Source organism: Bombina bombina, chromosome 11 (genome assembly GCF_027579735.1).
Source record: "Bombina bombina isolate aBomBom1 chromosome 11, aBomBom1.pri, whole genome shotgun sequence".
Lineage (NCBI taxonomy): Eukaryota > Metazoa > Chordata > Amphibia > Anura > Bombinatoridae > Bombina > Bombina bombina.
Window position 1 is genome coordinate 169,026,646 of NC_069509.1, and position 16,591 is coordinate 169,043,236.

Consider the following 16,591-nt stretch of genomic DNA (forward strand, 5'->3'; position numbering starts at 1 on the left):
CACACACACTTTATCTATCTATCCATTTAACTTTCTGTCTATAGTCTCCAAAGTTACAGCACTCGCTAGACAAAATAATGGATCTATTGTAATGTTTCATCTGAGGAAAGTGTAAAAATATCTAATTTATTTTGTATAATTCATGATTCAGATGGAGCATACAATTTTAAACAGCTTTCTAATATACTTATATTATCAAAGGCCTTTTGTTCTCTTTGTATCTTTTATTGAAAAGCAGGGACGTAAGCTCAGGAGCGTGCACGTCTCTGGAGCACTATATTGCAGCATCTTTGCAAGAATGTTATCCATTCCATGAGCTCTAGATGGCATCACTATTTCCTGCCATTTAGTGCTCCAGACACCTACCTGCGTATCTCTTTAACAAAGAATACCATGAGAACAAAGCAAATTTAATAATAGAAGTAAATTGGAAACTTTTGTTTAAATGGTATGTTCTGTCTGTTGGGTTTCATATCCCTTTAAGTCCTGTAACTGTGGAGACTGTATGAACATTATCCTACACACGCCCTGGCAGTTACATACAACATGTTTTTGTTGGGAGTGCAGAGTTTTAGTACAGTACTTTGATTATATAACATTATCAGACATATACACAAATTGCACTGCTAATTCCTGGCCACATACACAAAGTAACAGAGGAACTTTGAAACCAAATCATTCTCTTATCTTCAGAGTAATGATTCATTCAAGCTTTTCCCTTATGATGACAACTGTCTGCAGTTGCTAGGCTTCCTCCTGTGCTAAAGTAATTAACAAGGACTTTGCACCTAATCCTACCTCACTGACATTTTTGCCTGTAATAATTAATTGAGTTTATGGTATTGGTTTAACAGAGGGCTTAGCCGGGTCCTGTGCTGCGTTCACACCAAGGAGACCAGCCAGAAGAATGTCTACCAGGTATCACCAGGCTGCCGTGGATGGCTACCAGGACATCCTGAAAGAAGCGACAAAAAAAGACCTGAACACTACTGATGGGGAGGGCATGACGCCCACTCTTTTGGCTGCATACCATGGGCACCTGGAGGTCCTGGAGATTGTGTGTCACAGAGGGTGAGTAGATAAATATATAACATTGGGCCCCCAAGTGCCACGTGCTGTGATATCTTCTTACTACCAGTGTAATGAAGGGGCTACATTGGCACAGTTACTGTGTTTATGGGCAGAGGTGTGTGGGGAGCAGAAGCGCCCTACACATGTGTGAGCTGCCTGCTGGTTACTGCAATGACAGCTGGGTCGTGCAAGTAGCACTGCTGATTAAGTCAGCAGCAGTTTCTGCTTAGGACCAGCAGTTCTCACCAGCTCGCAAGCAGTGCTTTAAATATGTGCTTAATCCCTTTGTGGGGGTTAAACACATAGCATTACATTGCCACTAGTTTTATAATTTAATGCTAACAAATTAGAGAATGTCATTTTTTTACAATAATGGCTATTTAAAAAAAATAGGGTATAGAATAGCATTACAGGGTCTCTAGTTGCCATACTCTAATGAACTATGTCATTTTTCAACTATAAAGGCCCTTTAAAGTGAAAGTAAACTTACCTTAAAGTCGATCCATTATCTCACTCGTTTTTCAAAATCAATATGAGTTTCATTCGTGATTTGTTATAAATATAATGAAAAATATTATTATTAATAATATTATTCATCCATTTGTGAATGTACACTAATTACAACCCGTAAAAAAATAATTTTTTTTGGCTGTCTATCACGTTTCTAGATCAGCCAACCGAAATTCTGGCCGTTAGGTGTCCGCCAGTGTACGTCATCCGCCTACTTGACCATGTGCGCATGCACTATTGTGTGAGCCTTCATCTCGGCATCCATGCGTGCTCACAATTTGCGCATGCATATTGGCACAAACTAAGAATCCCCCATCAGACATCATCACCTTGTTAGCAACTTATCCGATACGGAGAATCGCATCACTTGTCTTCTGAAAGAGTTCAATGTATGTTAGTAATGCTGTCCTGCAAAAAAATTGTTTTTAGAAATGATCAATTAAGTTTTAATTTGTAATTGGCTTTGCTGATTAGCGCGTGCGCAAAAGATAGTGAAATTGCCGATTGGCGCATGCACTGTTTCACGGAGCCTCGTGATCGCGCTTTAGGCAGACGTAGAAAGCGGGTGGGACCGTTCTATACGTCAAACCTAAGAAAAGCAAGAAGTAGTGTGTGGGAGGAGTAGGACATCGCAACGGTAGGTAGTTAGAGTTATAGAAAAAATAGAGATAAAACAAAATTTTGTAGAAAAAAACTTAGCGATTAACTTTATCCAGTAGTAAGAAATGCATTGATGTCTTGCAAATGTTAAAACATAACCTTTACTTTAACTATGGTGACCAGATGTCCTGATTATTCTGGGACAGTCCAGAATTTAGGAAGTCTGACCCTAATTTTTCAGGTGCCTAAGATTCTCCAGAATTTGCCTTGCAGGGTGTTGCGCTGCTTATTTAGCATGAGATGACCCGAAATGAGCGCTACTTATTTAGAGTGAGAAATCCCTATTCCTATGCTCACACCTTATAGGGAATAGTGATTTTGCGAGCTAAATATGTAGTGCTTATTTTGGAACCATCTTGTGCTAAATAAGTATTGCTGATTTTTGGCCATCTCGTGCTAAATAAGTATTGCTGATTTTTGGCCATCTCATGCTAAATAAGTATTGCTGATTTTTGGCCATCTCGTGCTAAATAAGTAGTGCTGATTTTTGGCCATCTCATGCTAAATAAGTAGTGCTGATTTTTGGCCATCTCATGCTAAATAAGTATTGCTGATTTTTGGCCATCCCATGCTAAATAAGTATTGCTGGTTTTTGGCCATCTCATGCTAAATAAGTAGTGCTGCTTTTTGGCCATCTCATGCTAAATAAGTAGTACTGATTTTTGGCCATCTCATGCTAAATAAGTATTGCTGATTTTTGGCCATCTCGTGCTAAATAAGTATTGCTGATTTTTGGCCATCTCGTGCTAAATAAGTATTGCTGATTTTTGGCCATCTCATGCTAAATAAGTATTGCTGATTTTTGGCCATCTCATGCTAAATAAGTATTGCTGATTTTTGGCCATCTCGTGCTAAATAAGTATTGCTGATTTTTGGCCATCTCGTGCTAAATAAGTATTGCTGATTTTTGGCCATCTCATGCTAAATAAGTAGTGCTGATTTTTGGCCATCTCATGCTAAATAAGTAGTGCTGCTTTTTGGCCATCTCATGCTAAATAAGTATTGCTGATTTTTGGCCATCCCATGCTAAATAAGTATTGCTGATTTTTGGCCATCTCATGCTAAATAAGTAGTGCTGATTTTTGGCCATCTCGTGCTAAATAAGTATTGCTGATTTTTGGCCATCTCGTGGTAAATAAGTATTGCTGATTTTTGGCCATCTCGTGCTAAATAAGTAGTACTGATTTTTGGCCATCTCGTGCTAAATAAGTATTGCTGATTTTTGGCCATCTCATGCTAAATAAGTAGTGCTGATTTTTGGCCATCTCATGCTAAATAAGTAGTGCTGATTTTTGGCCATCTCGTGCTAAATAAGTATTGCTGATTTTTGGCCATCTCGTGCTAAATAAGTAGTGCTGATTTTTGGCCATCTCGTGCTAAATAAGTATTGCTGTTTTTTGGCCATCTCGTGCTAAATAAGTAGTGCTGATTTTTGGCCATCTCATGCTAAATAAGTATTGCTGATTTTTGGCCATCTCATGCTAAATAAGTAGTGCTGATTTTTGGCCATCTCGTGCTAAATAAGTATTGCTGATTTTTGGCCATCTCGTGCTAAATAAGTATTGCTGATTTTTGGCCATCTCGTGCTAAATAAGTAGTACTGATTTTTGGCCATCTCGTGCTAAATAAGTATTGCTGATTTTTGGCCATCTCATGCTAAATAAGTAGTGCTGATTTTTGGCCATCTCATGCTAAATAAGTAGTGCTGATTTTTGGCCATCTCATGCTAAATAAGTAGTGCTGATTTTTGGCCATCTCATGCTAAATAAGTAGTGCTGATTTTTGGCCATCTCATGCTAAATAAGTAGTGCTGATTTTTGGCCATCTCGTGCTAAATAAGTATTGCTGTTTTTTGGCCATCTCGTGCTAAATAAGTAGTGCTGATTTTTGGCCATCTCATGCTAAATAAGTATTGCTGATTTTTGGCCATCTCATGCTAAATAAGTAGTGCTGATTTTTGGCCATCTCGTGCTAAATAAGTATTGCTGATTTTTGGCCATCTCGTGCTAAATAAGTATTGCTGATTTTTGGCCATCTCGTGCTAAATAAGTAGTACTGATTTTTGGCCATCTCGTGCTAAATAAGTATTGCTGATTTTTGGCCATCTCATGCTAAATAAGTAGTGCTGATTTTTGGCCATCTCATGCTAAATAAGTAGTGCTGATTTTTGGCCATCTCATGCTAAATAAGTAGTGCTGATTTTTGGCCATCTCATGCTAAATAAGTAGTGCTGATTTTTGGCCATCTCATGCTAAATAAGTAGTGCTGATTTTTGGCCATCTCGTGCTAAATAAGTATTGCTGATTTTTGGCCATCTCGTGCTAAATAAGTAGTGCTGATTTTTGGCCATCTCGTGCTAAATAAGTATTGCTGTTTTTTGGCCATCTCGTGCTAAATAAGTATTGCTGATTTTTGGCCATCTCGTGCTAAATAAGTAGTGCTGATTTTTGGCCATCTCGTGCTAAATAAGTAGTGCTGATTTTTGGCCATCTCGTGCTAAATAAGTATTGCTGATTTTTGGCCATCTCGTGCTAAATAAGTATTGCTGATTTTTGGCCATCTCGTGCTAAATAAGTAGTGCTGATTTTTGGCCATCCCATGCTAAATAAGTAGTGCTGATTTTTGGCCATCTCGTGCTAAATAAGTAGTGCTGTTTTTTGGCCATCTCGTGCTAAATAAGTAGTACTGATTTTTGGCCATCTCATGCTAAATAAGTAGTGCTGATTTTTGGCCATCTCGTGCTAAATAAGTAGTGCTGATTTTTGGCCATCTCATGCTAAATAAGTAGTGCTGATTTTTGGCCATCTCGTGCTAAATAAGTAGTGCTGATTTTTGGCCATCTCATGCTAAATAAGTAGTGCTGATTTTTGGCCATCTCGTGCTAAATAAGTAGTGCTGATTTTTGGCCATCTCGTGCTAAATAAGTAGTGCTGATTTTTGGCCATCTCGTGCTAAATAAGTATTGCTGATTTTTGGCCATCTCGTGCTAAATAAGTATTGCTGATTTTTGGCCATCTTGTGCTAAATAAGTAGTGCTGATTTTTGGCCATCTCATGCTAAATAAGTATTGCTGATTTTTGGCCATCTCATGCTAAATAAGTAGTGCTGATTTTTGGCCATCTCGTGCTAAATAAGTATTGCTGATTTTTGGCCATCTCGTGCTAAATAAGTATTGCTGATTTTTGGCCATCTCGTGCTAAATAAGTAGTACTGATTTTTGGCCATCTCGTGCTAAATAAGTATTGCTGATTTTTGGCCATCTCATGCTAAATAAGTAGTGCTGATTTTTGGCCATCTCATGCTAAATAAGTAGTGCTGATTTTTGGCCATCTCGTGCTAAATAAGTATTGCTGATTTTTGGCCATCTCGTGCTAAATAAGTAGTGCTGATTTTTGGCCATCTCGTGCTAAATAAGTATTGCTGTTTTTTGGCCATCTCGTGCTAAATAAGTAGTGCTGATTTTTGGCCATCTCGTGCTAAATAAGTAGTGCTGATTTTTGGCCATCTCGTGCTAAATAAGTATTGCTGATTTTTGGCCATCTCGTGCTAAATAAGTATTGCTGATTTTTGGTCATCTCGTGCTAAATAAGTAGTGCTGATTTTTGGCCATCTCGTGCTAAATAAGTAGTGCTGATTTTTGGCCATCTCGTGCTAAATAAGTATTGCTGATTTTTGGCCATCTCGTGGTAAATAAGTATTGCTGATTTTTGGCCATCTCGTGCTAAATAAGTAGTGCTGATTTTTGGCCATCCCGTGCTAAATTAGTATTGCTGTTTTTTGGCCATCTCATGCTAAATAAGTAGTACTGATTTTTGGCCATCTCATGCTAAATAAGTAGTGCTGATTTTTGGCCATCTCGTGCTAAATAAGTATTGCTGATTTTTGGCCATCTCGTGCTAAATAAGTATTGCTGATTTTTGGCGATCTCATGCTAAATAAGTAGTGCTGATTTTTGGCCATCTCGTGCTAAATAAGTATTGCTGATTTTTGACCATCTCGTGCTAAATAAGTATTGCTGATTTTTGGCGATCTCATGCTAAATAAGTAGTGCTGATTTTTGGCCATCTCGTGCTAAATAAGTATTGCTGATTTTTGGCGATCTCATGCTAAATAAGTAGTGCTGATTTTTGGCCATCTCGTGCTAAATAAGTATTGCTGATTTTTGACCATCTCGTGCTAAATAAGTATTGCTGATTTTTGGCGATCTCATGCTAAATAAGTAGTGCTGATTTTTGGCCATCTCGTGCTAAATAAGTATTGCTGATTTTTGGCCATCTCATGCTAAATAAGTAGTGCTGATTTTTGGCCATCTCGTGCTAAATAAGTATTGCTGATTTTTGGCCATCTCGTGCTAAATAAGAATTGCTGATTTTTGGCCATCTCGTGCTAAATAAGTATTGCTGATTTTTGGCCATCCCATGCTAAATAAGTATTGCTGATTTTTGGCCATCTCATGCTAAATAAGTAGTGCTGATTTTTGGCCATCTCGTGCTAAATAAGTATTGCTGATTTTTGGCCATCTCGTGCTAAATAAGTATTGCTGATTTTTGGCCATCTCGTGCTAAATAAGTATTGCTGATTTTTGGCCATCTCGTGCTAAATAAGTAGTGCTGATTTTTGGCCATCCCATGCTAAATAAGTAGTGCTGATTTTTGGCCATCTCGTGCTAAATAAGTAGTGCTGTTTTTTGGCCATCTCGTGCTAAATAAGTAGTACTGATTTTTGGCCATCTCATGCTAAATAAGTAGTGCTGATTTTTGGCCATCTCGTGCTAAATAAGTAGTGCTGATTTTTGGCCATCTCATGCTAAATAAGTAGTGCTGATTTTTGGCCATCTCGTGCTAAATAAGTAGTGCTGATTTTTGGCCATCTCATGCTAAATAAGTAGTGCTGATTTTTGGCCATCTCGTGCTAAATAAGTAGTGCTGATTTTTGGCCATCTCGTGCTAAATAAGTAGTGCTGATTTTTGGCCATCTCGTGCTAAATAAGTATTGCTGATTTTTGGCCATCTCGTGCTAAATAAGTATTGCTGATTTTTGGCCATCTTGTGCTAAATAAGTAGTGCTGATTTTTGGCCATCCCATGCTAAATAAGTAGTGCTGATTTTTGGCCATCTTGTGCTAAATAAGTAGTGCTGATTTTTGGCCATCTCGTGCTAAATAAGTATTGCTGTTTTTTGGCCATCTCGTGCTAAATAAGTAGTGCTGATTTTTGGCCATCTCATGCTAAATAAGTATTGCTGATTTTTGGCGATCTCATGCTAAATAAGTAGTGCTGATTTTTGGCCATCTCGTGCTAAATAAGTATTGCTGATTTTTGGCCATCTCATGCTAAATAAGTAGTGCTGATTTTTGGCCATCTCGTGCTAAATAAGTATTGCTGATTTTTGGCCATCTCGTGCTAAATAAGAATTGCTGATTTTTGGCCATCTCGTGCTAAATAAGTATTGCTGATTTTTGGCCATCCCATGCTAAATAAGTATTGCTGATTTTTGGCCATCTCATGCTAAATAAGTAGTGCTGATTTTTGGCCATCTCGTGCTAAATAAGTATTGCTGATTTTTGGCCATCTCGTGCTAAATAAGTATTGCTGATTTTTGGCCATCTCGTGCTAAATAAGTATTGCTGATTTTTGGCCATCTCGTGCTAAATAAGTAGTGCTGATTTTTGGCCATCCCATGCTAAATAAGTAGTGCTGATTTTTGGCCATCTCGTGCTAAATAAGTAGTGCTGTTTTTTGGCCATCTCGTGCTAAATAAGTAGTACTGATTTTTGGCCATCTCATGCTAAATAAGTAGTGCTGATTTTTGGCCATCTCGTGCTAAATAAGTAGTGCTGATTTTTGGCCATCTCATGCTAAATAAGTAGTGCTGATTTTTGGCCATCTCGTGCTAAATAAGTAGTGCTGATTTTTGGCCATCTCATGCTAAATAAGTAGTGCTGATTTTTGGCCATCTCGTGCTAAATAAGTAGTGCTGATTTTTGGCCATCTCGTGCTAAATAAGTAGTGCTGATTTTTGGCCATCTCGTGCTAAATAAGTATTGCTGATTTTTGGCCATCTCGTGCTAAATAAGTATTGCTGATTTTTGGCCATCTCGTGCTAAATAAGTAGTGCTGATTTTTGGCCATCCCATGCTAAATAAGTAGTGCTGATTTTTGGCCATCTTGTGCTAAATAAGTAGTGCTGATTTTTGGCCATCTCATGCTAAATAAGTATTGCTGATTTTTGGCCATCTCGTGCTAAATAAGTAGTGCTGATTTTTGGCCATCTCGTGCTAAATAAGTAGTGCTGATTTTTGGCCATCTCGTGCTAAATAAGTAGTGCTGTTTTTTGGCCATCTCGTGCTAAATAAGTATTGCTGATTTTTGGCCATCTCGTGCTAAATAAGTATTGCTGATTTTTGGCCATCTCATGCTAAATAAGTAGTGCTGATTTTTGGCCATCTCGTGCTAAATAAGTATTGCTGATTTTTGGCCATCTCGTGCTAAATAAGTATTGCTGATTTTTGGCCATCTCATGCTAAATAAGTAGTGCTGATTTTTGGCCATCTCGTGCTAAATAAGTAGTGCTGATTTTTGGCCATCTCGTGCTAAATAAGTATTGCTGATTTTTGGCCATCTCGTGCTAAATAAGTATTGCTGATTTTTGGCCATCCCATGCTAAATAAGTATTGCTGATTTTTGGCCATCTCATGCTAAATAAGTAGTGCTGATTTTTGGCCATCTCGTGCTAAATAAGTATTGCTGATTTTTGGCCATCTCGTGCTAAATAAGTATTGCTGATTTTTGGCCATCTCGTGCTAAATAAGTAGTACTGATTTTTGGCCATCTCGTGCTAAATAAGTATTGCTGATTTTTGGCCATCTCATGCTAAATAAGTAGTGCTGATTTTTGGCCATCTCATGCTAAATAAGTAGTGCTGATTTTTGGCCATCTCGTGCTAAATAAGTATTGCTGATTTTTGGCCATCTCGTACTAAATAAGTAGTGCTGATTTTTGGCCATCTCGTGCTAAATAAGTATTGCTGTTTTTTGGCCATCTCGTGCTAAATAAGTATTGCTGATTTTTGGCCATCTCGTGCTAAATAAGTAGTGCTGATTTTTGGCCATCTCGTGCTAAATAAGTAGTGCTGATTTTTGGCCATCTCGTGCTAAATAAGTATTGGTGATTTTTGGCCATCTCGTGCTAAATAAGTATTGCTGATTTTTGGCCATCTCGTGCTAAATAAGTATTGCTGATTTTTGGCCATCCCATGCTAAATAAGTAGTGCTGATTTTTGGCCATCTCGTGCTAAATAAGTAGTGCTGTTTTTTGGCCATCTCGTGCTAAATAAGTAGTACTGATTTTTGGCCATCTCATGCTAAATAAGTAGTGCTGATTTTTGGCCATCTCGTGCTAAATAAGTAGTGCTGATTTTTGGCCATCTCATGCTAAATAAGTAGTGCTGATTTTTGGCCATCTCGTGCTAAATAAGTAGTGCTGATTTTTGGCCATCTCATGCTAAATAAGTAGTGCTGATTTTTGGCCATCTTGTGCTAAATAAGTAGTGCTGATTTTTGGCCATCTCGTGCTAAATAAGTAGTGCTGATTTTTGGCCATCTCGTGCTAAATAAGTATTGCTGATTTTTGGCCATCTCGTGCTAAATAAGTATTGCTGATTTTTGGCCATCTTGTGCTAAATAAGTAGTGCTGATTTTTGGCCATCCCATGCTAAATAAGTAGTGCTGATTTTTGGCCATCTTGTGCTAAATAAGTAGTGCTGATTTTTGGCCATCTCATGCTAAATAAGTATTGCTGATTTTTGGCCATCTCGTGCTAAATAAGTAGTGCTGATTTTTGGCCATCTCGTGCTAAATAAGTAGTGCTGATTTTTGGCCATCTCGTGCTAAATAAGTAGTGCTGTTTTTTGGCCATCTCGTGCTAAATAAGTATTGCTGATTTTTGGCCATCTCGTGCTAAATAAGTATTGCTGATTTTTGGCCATCTCATGCTAAATAAGTAGTGCTGATTTTTGGCCATCTCGTGCTAAATAAGTAGTGCTGATTTTTGGCCATCTCGTGCTAAATAAGTATTGCTGATTTTTGGCCATCTCATGCTAAATAAGTAGTGCTGATTTTTGGCCATCTCGTGCTAAATAAGTAGTGCTGATTTTTGGCCATCTCGTGCTAAATAAGTAGTGCTGATTTTTGGCCATCTCATGCTAAATAAGTAGTACTGATTTTTGGCCATCTCGTGCTAAATAAGTAGTGCTGATTTTTGGCCATCTCGTGCTAAATAATTATTGCTGATTTTTTGCCATCTCATGCTAAATAAGTAGTGCTGATTTTTGGCCATCTCGTGCTAAATAAGTATTGCTGATTTTTGGCCATCTCATGCTAAATAAGTAGTACTGATTTTTGGCCATCTCGTGCTAAATAAGTAGTGCTGATTTTTGGCCATCTCGTGCTAAATAAGTATTGCTGATTTTTGGCCATCTCGTGCTAAATAAGTATTGCTGATTTTTGGCCATCTCGTGCTAAATAAGTAGTGCTGATTTTTGGCCATCTCATGCTAAATAAGTAGTACTGATTTTTGGCCATCTCATGCTAAATAAGTAGTGCTGATTTTTGGCCATCTCACTGTCTTCAGTTCTGCTCACTGCTATTAATAAATCAAAGTGTATTTACATTGCAGTCTATGGGAACTGTTTGTTCCATGTAAATATATATGTATATGCGTATATCAGGCCGGGACTAGACATCGGGCACATTGGGCAAATTCCCGGTAGGCCGTGCAGTAGTTTAGCCCTGCCCACTGCAATCACATTATTTTTATTAATTATTTGTTCAAAACAAAATTCTCTGAATTATTCATTCATTGTAATGATTACGTTTATGATTATGTTACATAATCATAAATATAATCATTACCATGAATAATTCATAATAATTCATTATTATGTTTATGCAACAACATCTTATTCATTGGATATGACCCATAATACTGGACAGGCACGGAAGTTTTTCCAGCTTTTGTTCTGTCTCAGCTGAGTGCATCTCTCTCTCTCTTTTTATTTATGCAAATTGCTCTTGGGTCTCCCTAAGAGTAAAAGGGGAAACCAGACATGGACTCCTTGCACACATGCCCTTAGAGAGATGCGACTGCACCTCACTGACGAGGCCCACAGAAGGCCGAAACGATCGTCTGGGGTTGTTGTTTCTCTTGTTCAGAGAAGAATTGCCTGGTATTTCGGCGCTGGACTGTCATTGGGCAGGGTCAGACTGATATGCTACAGGATATTTTTTCTCTGTGAAGGGGCATAGTGTGCTAAAAGAGTATGCACCCTGAGTGACACACTATAATAAAATGAACAGGCACGGAAGTTTTTCCAGCTTTTGTTCTGTCTCAGCTGAGTGCATCTCTCTCTCTCTCTTTCCATAATACTGGCCGGCAGCCACGCCGCACACCACTGTCCAGACTACAGACCAGTGGGGAATTGTGACATCTCTCTGAGTGGTGATGGTGGTGACACACGGCGGTACTACTGTAGTATGGCTGGCTGGCTGGCTGCTATGTGGCTCTTTTTTTTCTCCCACACTAAGGGGGTGATTTAACAAGCAGTGGTCATCAGACTGTTGCTTCCCTACCCTTTTGCCACTTCTTAGGTGGCGAATTTCAATCTCCGCGGTCGAGTCAGACTGGGGAGATTGACAGCTCCTGCGGGTGGGATTGTACGCAAGTGCAAAATAGCACTCTGTGTGCAATGCTGAATTCCGCCAGGGGAATTCAGCCCGCCAGAGGTGAGCTGCGGCTGGACAGGGGCACGTATGTGCGCCCATGTACGCCTCAGCTTGATAAATCGCCCCCTAAGTCACTAATGCCGCGCATACTGTGTGTATACCATCCATGTGACACAGCCATTAGGTACAGTAGAACAGGACTCAGTCAGGAAAGATGCTCAACCATAGGTCACAATGCCTATCTTGAGAGTGATCATCTGAGACAGAGAGCAGAGGTCAGTCGGCCAGGCCTACTACCAGAAAAGGTCCTCTGACCATAATAATTCAAGTTATTATTGTTGTGTTGCCCTTGCCCTTTGGTCTCAGACAGTCCGGCATTGGGTCTGATCTTTGGGTGGGGCGAGCCTTCAGGGACTCAGGGAAATTATCCCCTGAGAACCATAGCAGACGGTGAAGCAGTACGGGTAGGCGGCCGCAGTGTCAGAAGTCAGCATGTCACTTGCTTACAGCCAGCTGGAGTGAGCACAGATGTAAATTGCTAGGAGGAAACTGAGCAAGCCAGCATGTAGTAAGTAACTATAGTAGCATAAGTCATATTGTGCACCCGGAGCTGAACTAGATGTTATGCTTTTTAAAGTAACAGATAAGGTTTCTAAAGTAAGGCTTTATTAATCATTTTCAGCAGCTTCCTGCTAATCTGGCATAGTCACTTTTTAAATTCTTCACTGCTTGTTATGAAACTCCATTATAACAGATGCTGTTCTATCTACTCGCAAACAAAAACTTGTATTAATAAATGTGGGCAATGTTAGTACTTTAAGTGCTCATGTCTTTCCCTCCCAAATATAAATTTAACCGTTTTGTTCACTGTCCTTTGAAAAACTTGAATGTACATTGAACACTTTGCTGCTGCGCTCCTGCAACATGCTACACAATAATCACTAAGCTCAGTGTCAGGGACAAAAACTGATATGGCCTATATGAATTGTTTCTGATATGTGTATAGTGCCGTGCTTAGGCACAGCAGGGAGAGGCAGGCAGGGTCTGCAAGGGTTTAACTACTTTTCTATGTTGAGCAATTATGAGTCTTGCACTGTCCTCAAACTAGTTTAAACAATGTATGTATATTATTATTTTTTTACATCTATATGAGTATGTGGATGTGTAGTGTGCGTGCATGTGAGTGTGTGTATGGGTGTGCATGTGAGTGTGTGTATGTGTGGTGTGTGCGTGCATGTGAGTGTGTATGTGTGGTGTGTGTACATGTGAGTGTGTATGTGAGGTGTGAGGTGTGTGCGTACATATAAGTGGATTATGTGGTGTATGCATGCTTGTGAGTGGGTTGATGTATGTGTGGTGTGCGTGCATGTGAGTGGGTGGGTGTATGTGTGGTGTATGCGTGCATGTGAGTGTGTGTATGTGTGGGGTGTGTGCGCGTGTGTGCTTGCATGTAAATGTGTGTATGAGTGGTGCGTGCGTGTAAGTGTGTCTATGTGTGGTGTGTGCGTACTTGTGAGTGGGTGTATGTGGTGTGTGCATGCATGTGGGTGGGTGTATGTGTGGTGTGCTTGCATGTGAGTGGGTGTATATGTGGTGTGCGTGCATGTGAGTGGGTGAGTGTATGTATGGTGTGCATGCATGTGAGTGGGTGGGTGTATGTGTGGTGTGCGTGCATGTGAGTTGGTGTATGTGGGTTGTGTGCATGCATGTGAGTGGGTGTATGTGTGTGGTGTGCGTGCGTGCATGTGAGTGGGTGGTTGTATGTGTGGTGTGCGTGCATGTGAGTTGGTGTATGTGGGTTGTGTGCATGCATGTGAGTGGGTGTATGTGTGTGGTGTGCATGCATGTGAGTATGTGTATGTGTGTTGTGTGTGCATGCATGTGAGTGGGTGTATGTGTGTGGTGTGCATGCATGTGAGTATGTGTATGTGTGTTGTGTGTGCGTGCATGTGAGTTGGTGTATGTGCGGTGTGCGTGCATGTGAGTGGGTCTATGAGTGTCTATGAGTGTGTGTATATGGGCTGTTAAATAAAAAATGGGGGGGAGTGGGCTGCTTTGCCATAAAGTGCTCAAGCTTATTTTTGGTCCCAGTCAGGCCTTGGCGTATATACATATACTGTATATTTATATTTGCTGGCCATCGCTGCACTACTTACCCACTTCGCTACGCTATTTCTCATGCCATGTGTCACGGTATGAGAATGAGGCTCCCATTGAAGCCTATGGAAGCGCTCTCTTATGAGTGCAATGCTTCCTAGCATTGCGCTGAACTTGTAATACCAGTGCACATTTGCGTGAGCTGGTATTACTCATCGGAGCACTAATATCACTTTCGCAAAAGCGATATTTAGTGATCCACTTGTAATCTGGCCCATAATGTAGTACAGGCTCACTTTGGCATCTCTCACATACAGGATTAATACTCCCTCACACTATGACCTAATAAACAGGTGCTTTCATGGCCTCTTGTTACACACATATTTATTGCAGAATACATATAGCAAATTAGGGCCCTGATATTCAAAACATCATCAGACCCACAAGAAATTGCCTTTTTAGCATTACCAGTCTTGCAATCCATTGGTCTGGCAATTTTGCAAAAATGTGGGCTGACCTTCTCTGTGCCAACGAGTAGTGATGTGTCTCAACTTAAAGTGAAGGTCAATTTTGATGAATTAGTGCACGGTTTTTAATAATCCTATTAAAAACAAGGGCACTTTAATTCATCAAAATTGACATTTCACTTGTTTTCTTCAAAAACTTACCTTTTAATCCTGGCAGCCGCTCCAGCAATTCCTCCGCCCGTCGCAACCCATTTTCCCGGGTCCAAAATGACCAATCCGGCTTCCTCCAATCATGGCGTTGCATCAGGCCAAGATTCCCCTGGGGGTGAAGCCATGATTGGAGGAAGCCGGATTCGTCATTTCTAAAGTCTGCAGAGGCTTCCAACGGCCGTGGGAATCGCTGGAGTGGCTGCCAGAATGAAAAGGTAAGTTTTTGAAGAAAAAGAGTGAAATGTCAATTTTGATGAATTAAAGTGCCCTTGTTTTTAATAGGATTATTAAAAACCGGACACTAATTAATCAAAATTGATCTTCACTTTAAGCAAAAGTCTACCGACATTGCCACTCATCTACAATATCGGAGTGGGGCTGTATTTGAAGTGGTCCTACACAAGATAGACTGTGCGTTCGCTGAAACAAAAAATGGTTACTGTGTAAGAAGACTTAAAATAATGCAAATGAAATCTTAGTGTCACTGTACATTAACTACATTTCACATACTTGTACAATGCCTCCCCCTGCAGATTTGCGTGTCAATCAACTCCAATCTTTTCTGATTGAGTTGATTGCTGTCCGCGGCTCAGAGCAGGTGGACGAGTTAAGGACCACTGCTTCTTAACTCCTGTTTCCGGTGAACCTGAAGGCTCGCGCGGAAACAGATGCATTGTGGCCGGTTGACAGTTTGTTAAATAGGCCCCTTAGTATTGACATTATTTCAATAAGGTATTATTTTTCTTTTTGCATGTGTTTTTTTTAGGAATAAGATTTCTTTTTCATGAAATTAATGTTATAGAAGCCAGTATCCATGACTTTATAGTTTTGCATAACTGCAATATTTTTCACATTGTAAAGTTAAAGAAATGCAGTTATGTAAAACTGTAAAGTTGTGGATACTGTTTTCTATGACATATTAATATCACAAAAATTAAATCTTCTTACTACAAAAAACAACAATTTGAAAAAAGAACCACTCCAGCACGGTAAAGTCCAATATCTGAAACTGCATCCAATGAATAGAGATTAGATGCTGCCAGTACATTTTATAACAAATGTGCTTCACATCTAAAAGCCAAAAGATAATTTTTTTTAATTTAATAAACCATGGCTACTTTAGTCAGCATAAAATAATTAATACAATATATTATATACTATACAGGTAGAAAACCCTTTATCCAAACTGTCTTGGACAGGTAAAGGTTTAGATTTTGTAATAATTTGGATTTTGGAATAGTTGTATATTTGTATCTATAAAATGGACAATTTGCAGAGGGAATGGATCAAGTGTAAGCAAAAATATCTTATGTCATTTATGAAATATTTGCATGTCATAAAACAGTTTATACATGAAACCTAAAGTTTGTTTTATATAATCTTTAATACTTTTGTACTTTCAGAAACTAATATTGTAATCATAAAGGTATTAGTTACTGTTTAAAAAAATATAGACTATTGCATTTTAAATCAGAAAAAAATAAACCAAAGATGCAGACAGAGATCATTGTGATTTACTTGTGGAGAAAATGGTAATTTTTAATACATTTATTTAATTTTTTTTAAAGAAAACTTTATTTGGTTTTAACAAAAAATAATATGACAATTCTTTGGGCTAGATTTAACAAAACAGCGAATGTTGCTGTTTCCGCCGAAGTTTCCGGCTCGCCAGAAACTTAAGTTAAGAATCAGAGGTCGTGCCGATCTGATCAGGATGATTGACACCTCCTGCTAGCGGCTAATTGGCAATTCTGCAATGTTAAATGCCGACAGCATGTGCTGTCTGCATTTAGCGATGCTGGGCGGACATGATTCGCTATAGCAAATAATACCCGCACAGCATTTAATAAATTGAC

At 39.3% G+C, this 16,591-nt stretch overlaps 1 protein-coding gene across 1 annotated transcript in view; it reads left to right on the forward strand.

The window, feature by feature from the left end:
• The first annotated feature begins 907 nt into the window (after positions 1 to 907).
• ANKS4B (ankyrin repeat and sterile alpha motif domain containing 4B) overlaps positions 908 to 16,591 on the forward strand; it is a 42,889-nt gene continuing 27,205 nt past the window's right edge. Inside the window, exon 1 of the mRNA XM_053695070.1 lies at positions 908 to 1,071. Coding sequence (XP_053551045.1) covers positions 908 to 1,071 — 164 coding nt within the window. The remainder of the gene's footprint in view (positions 1,072 to 16,591) is intronic.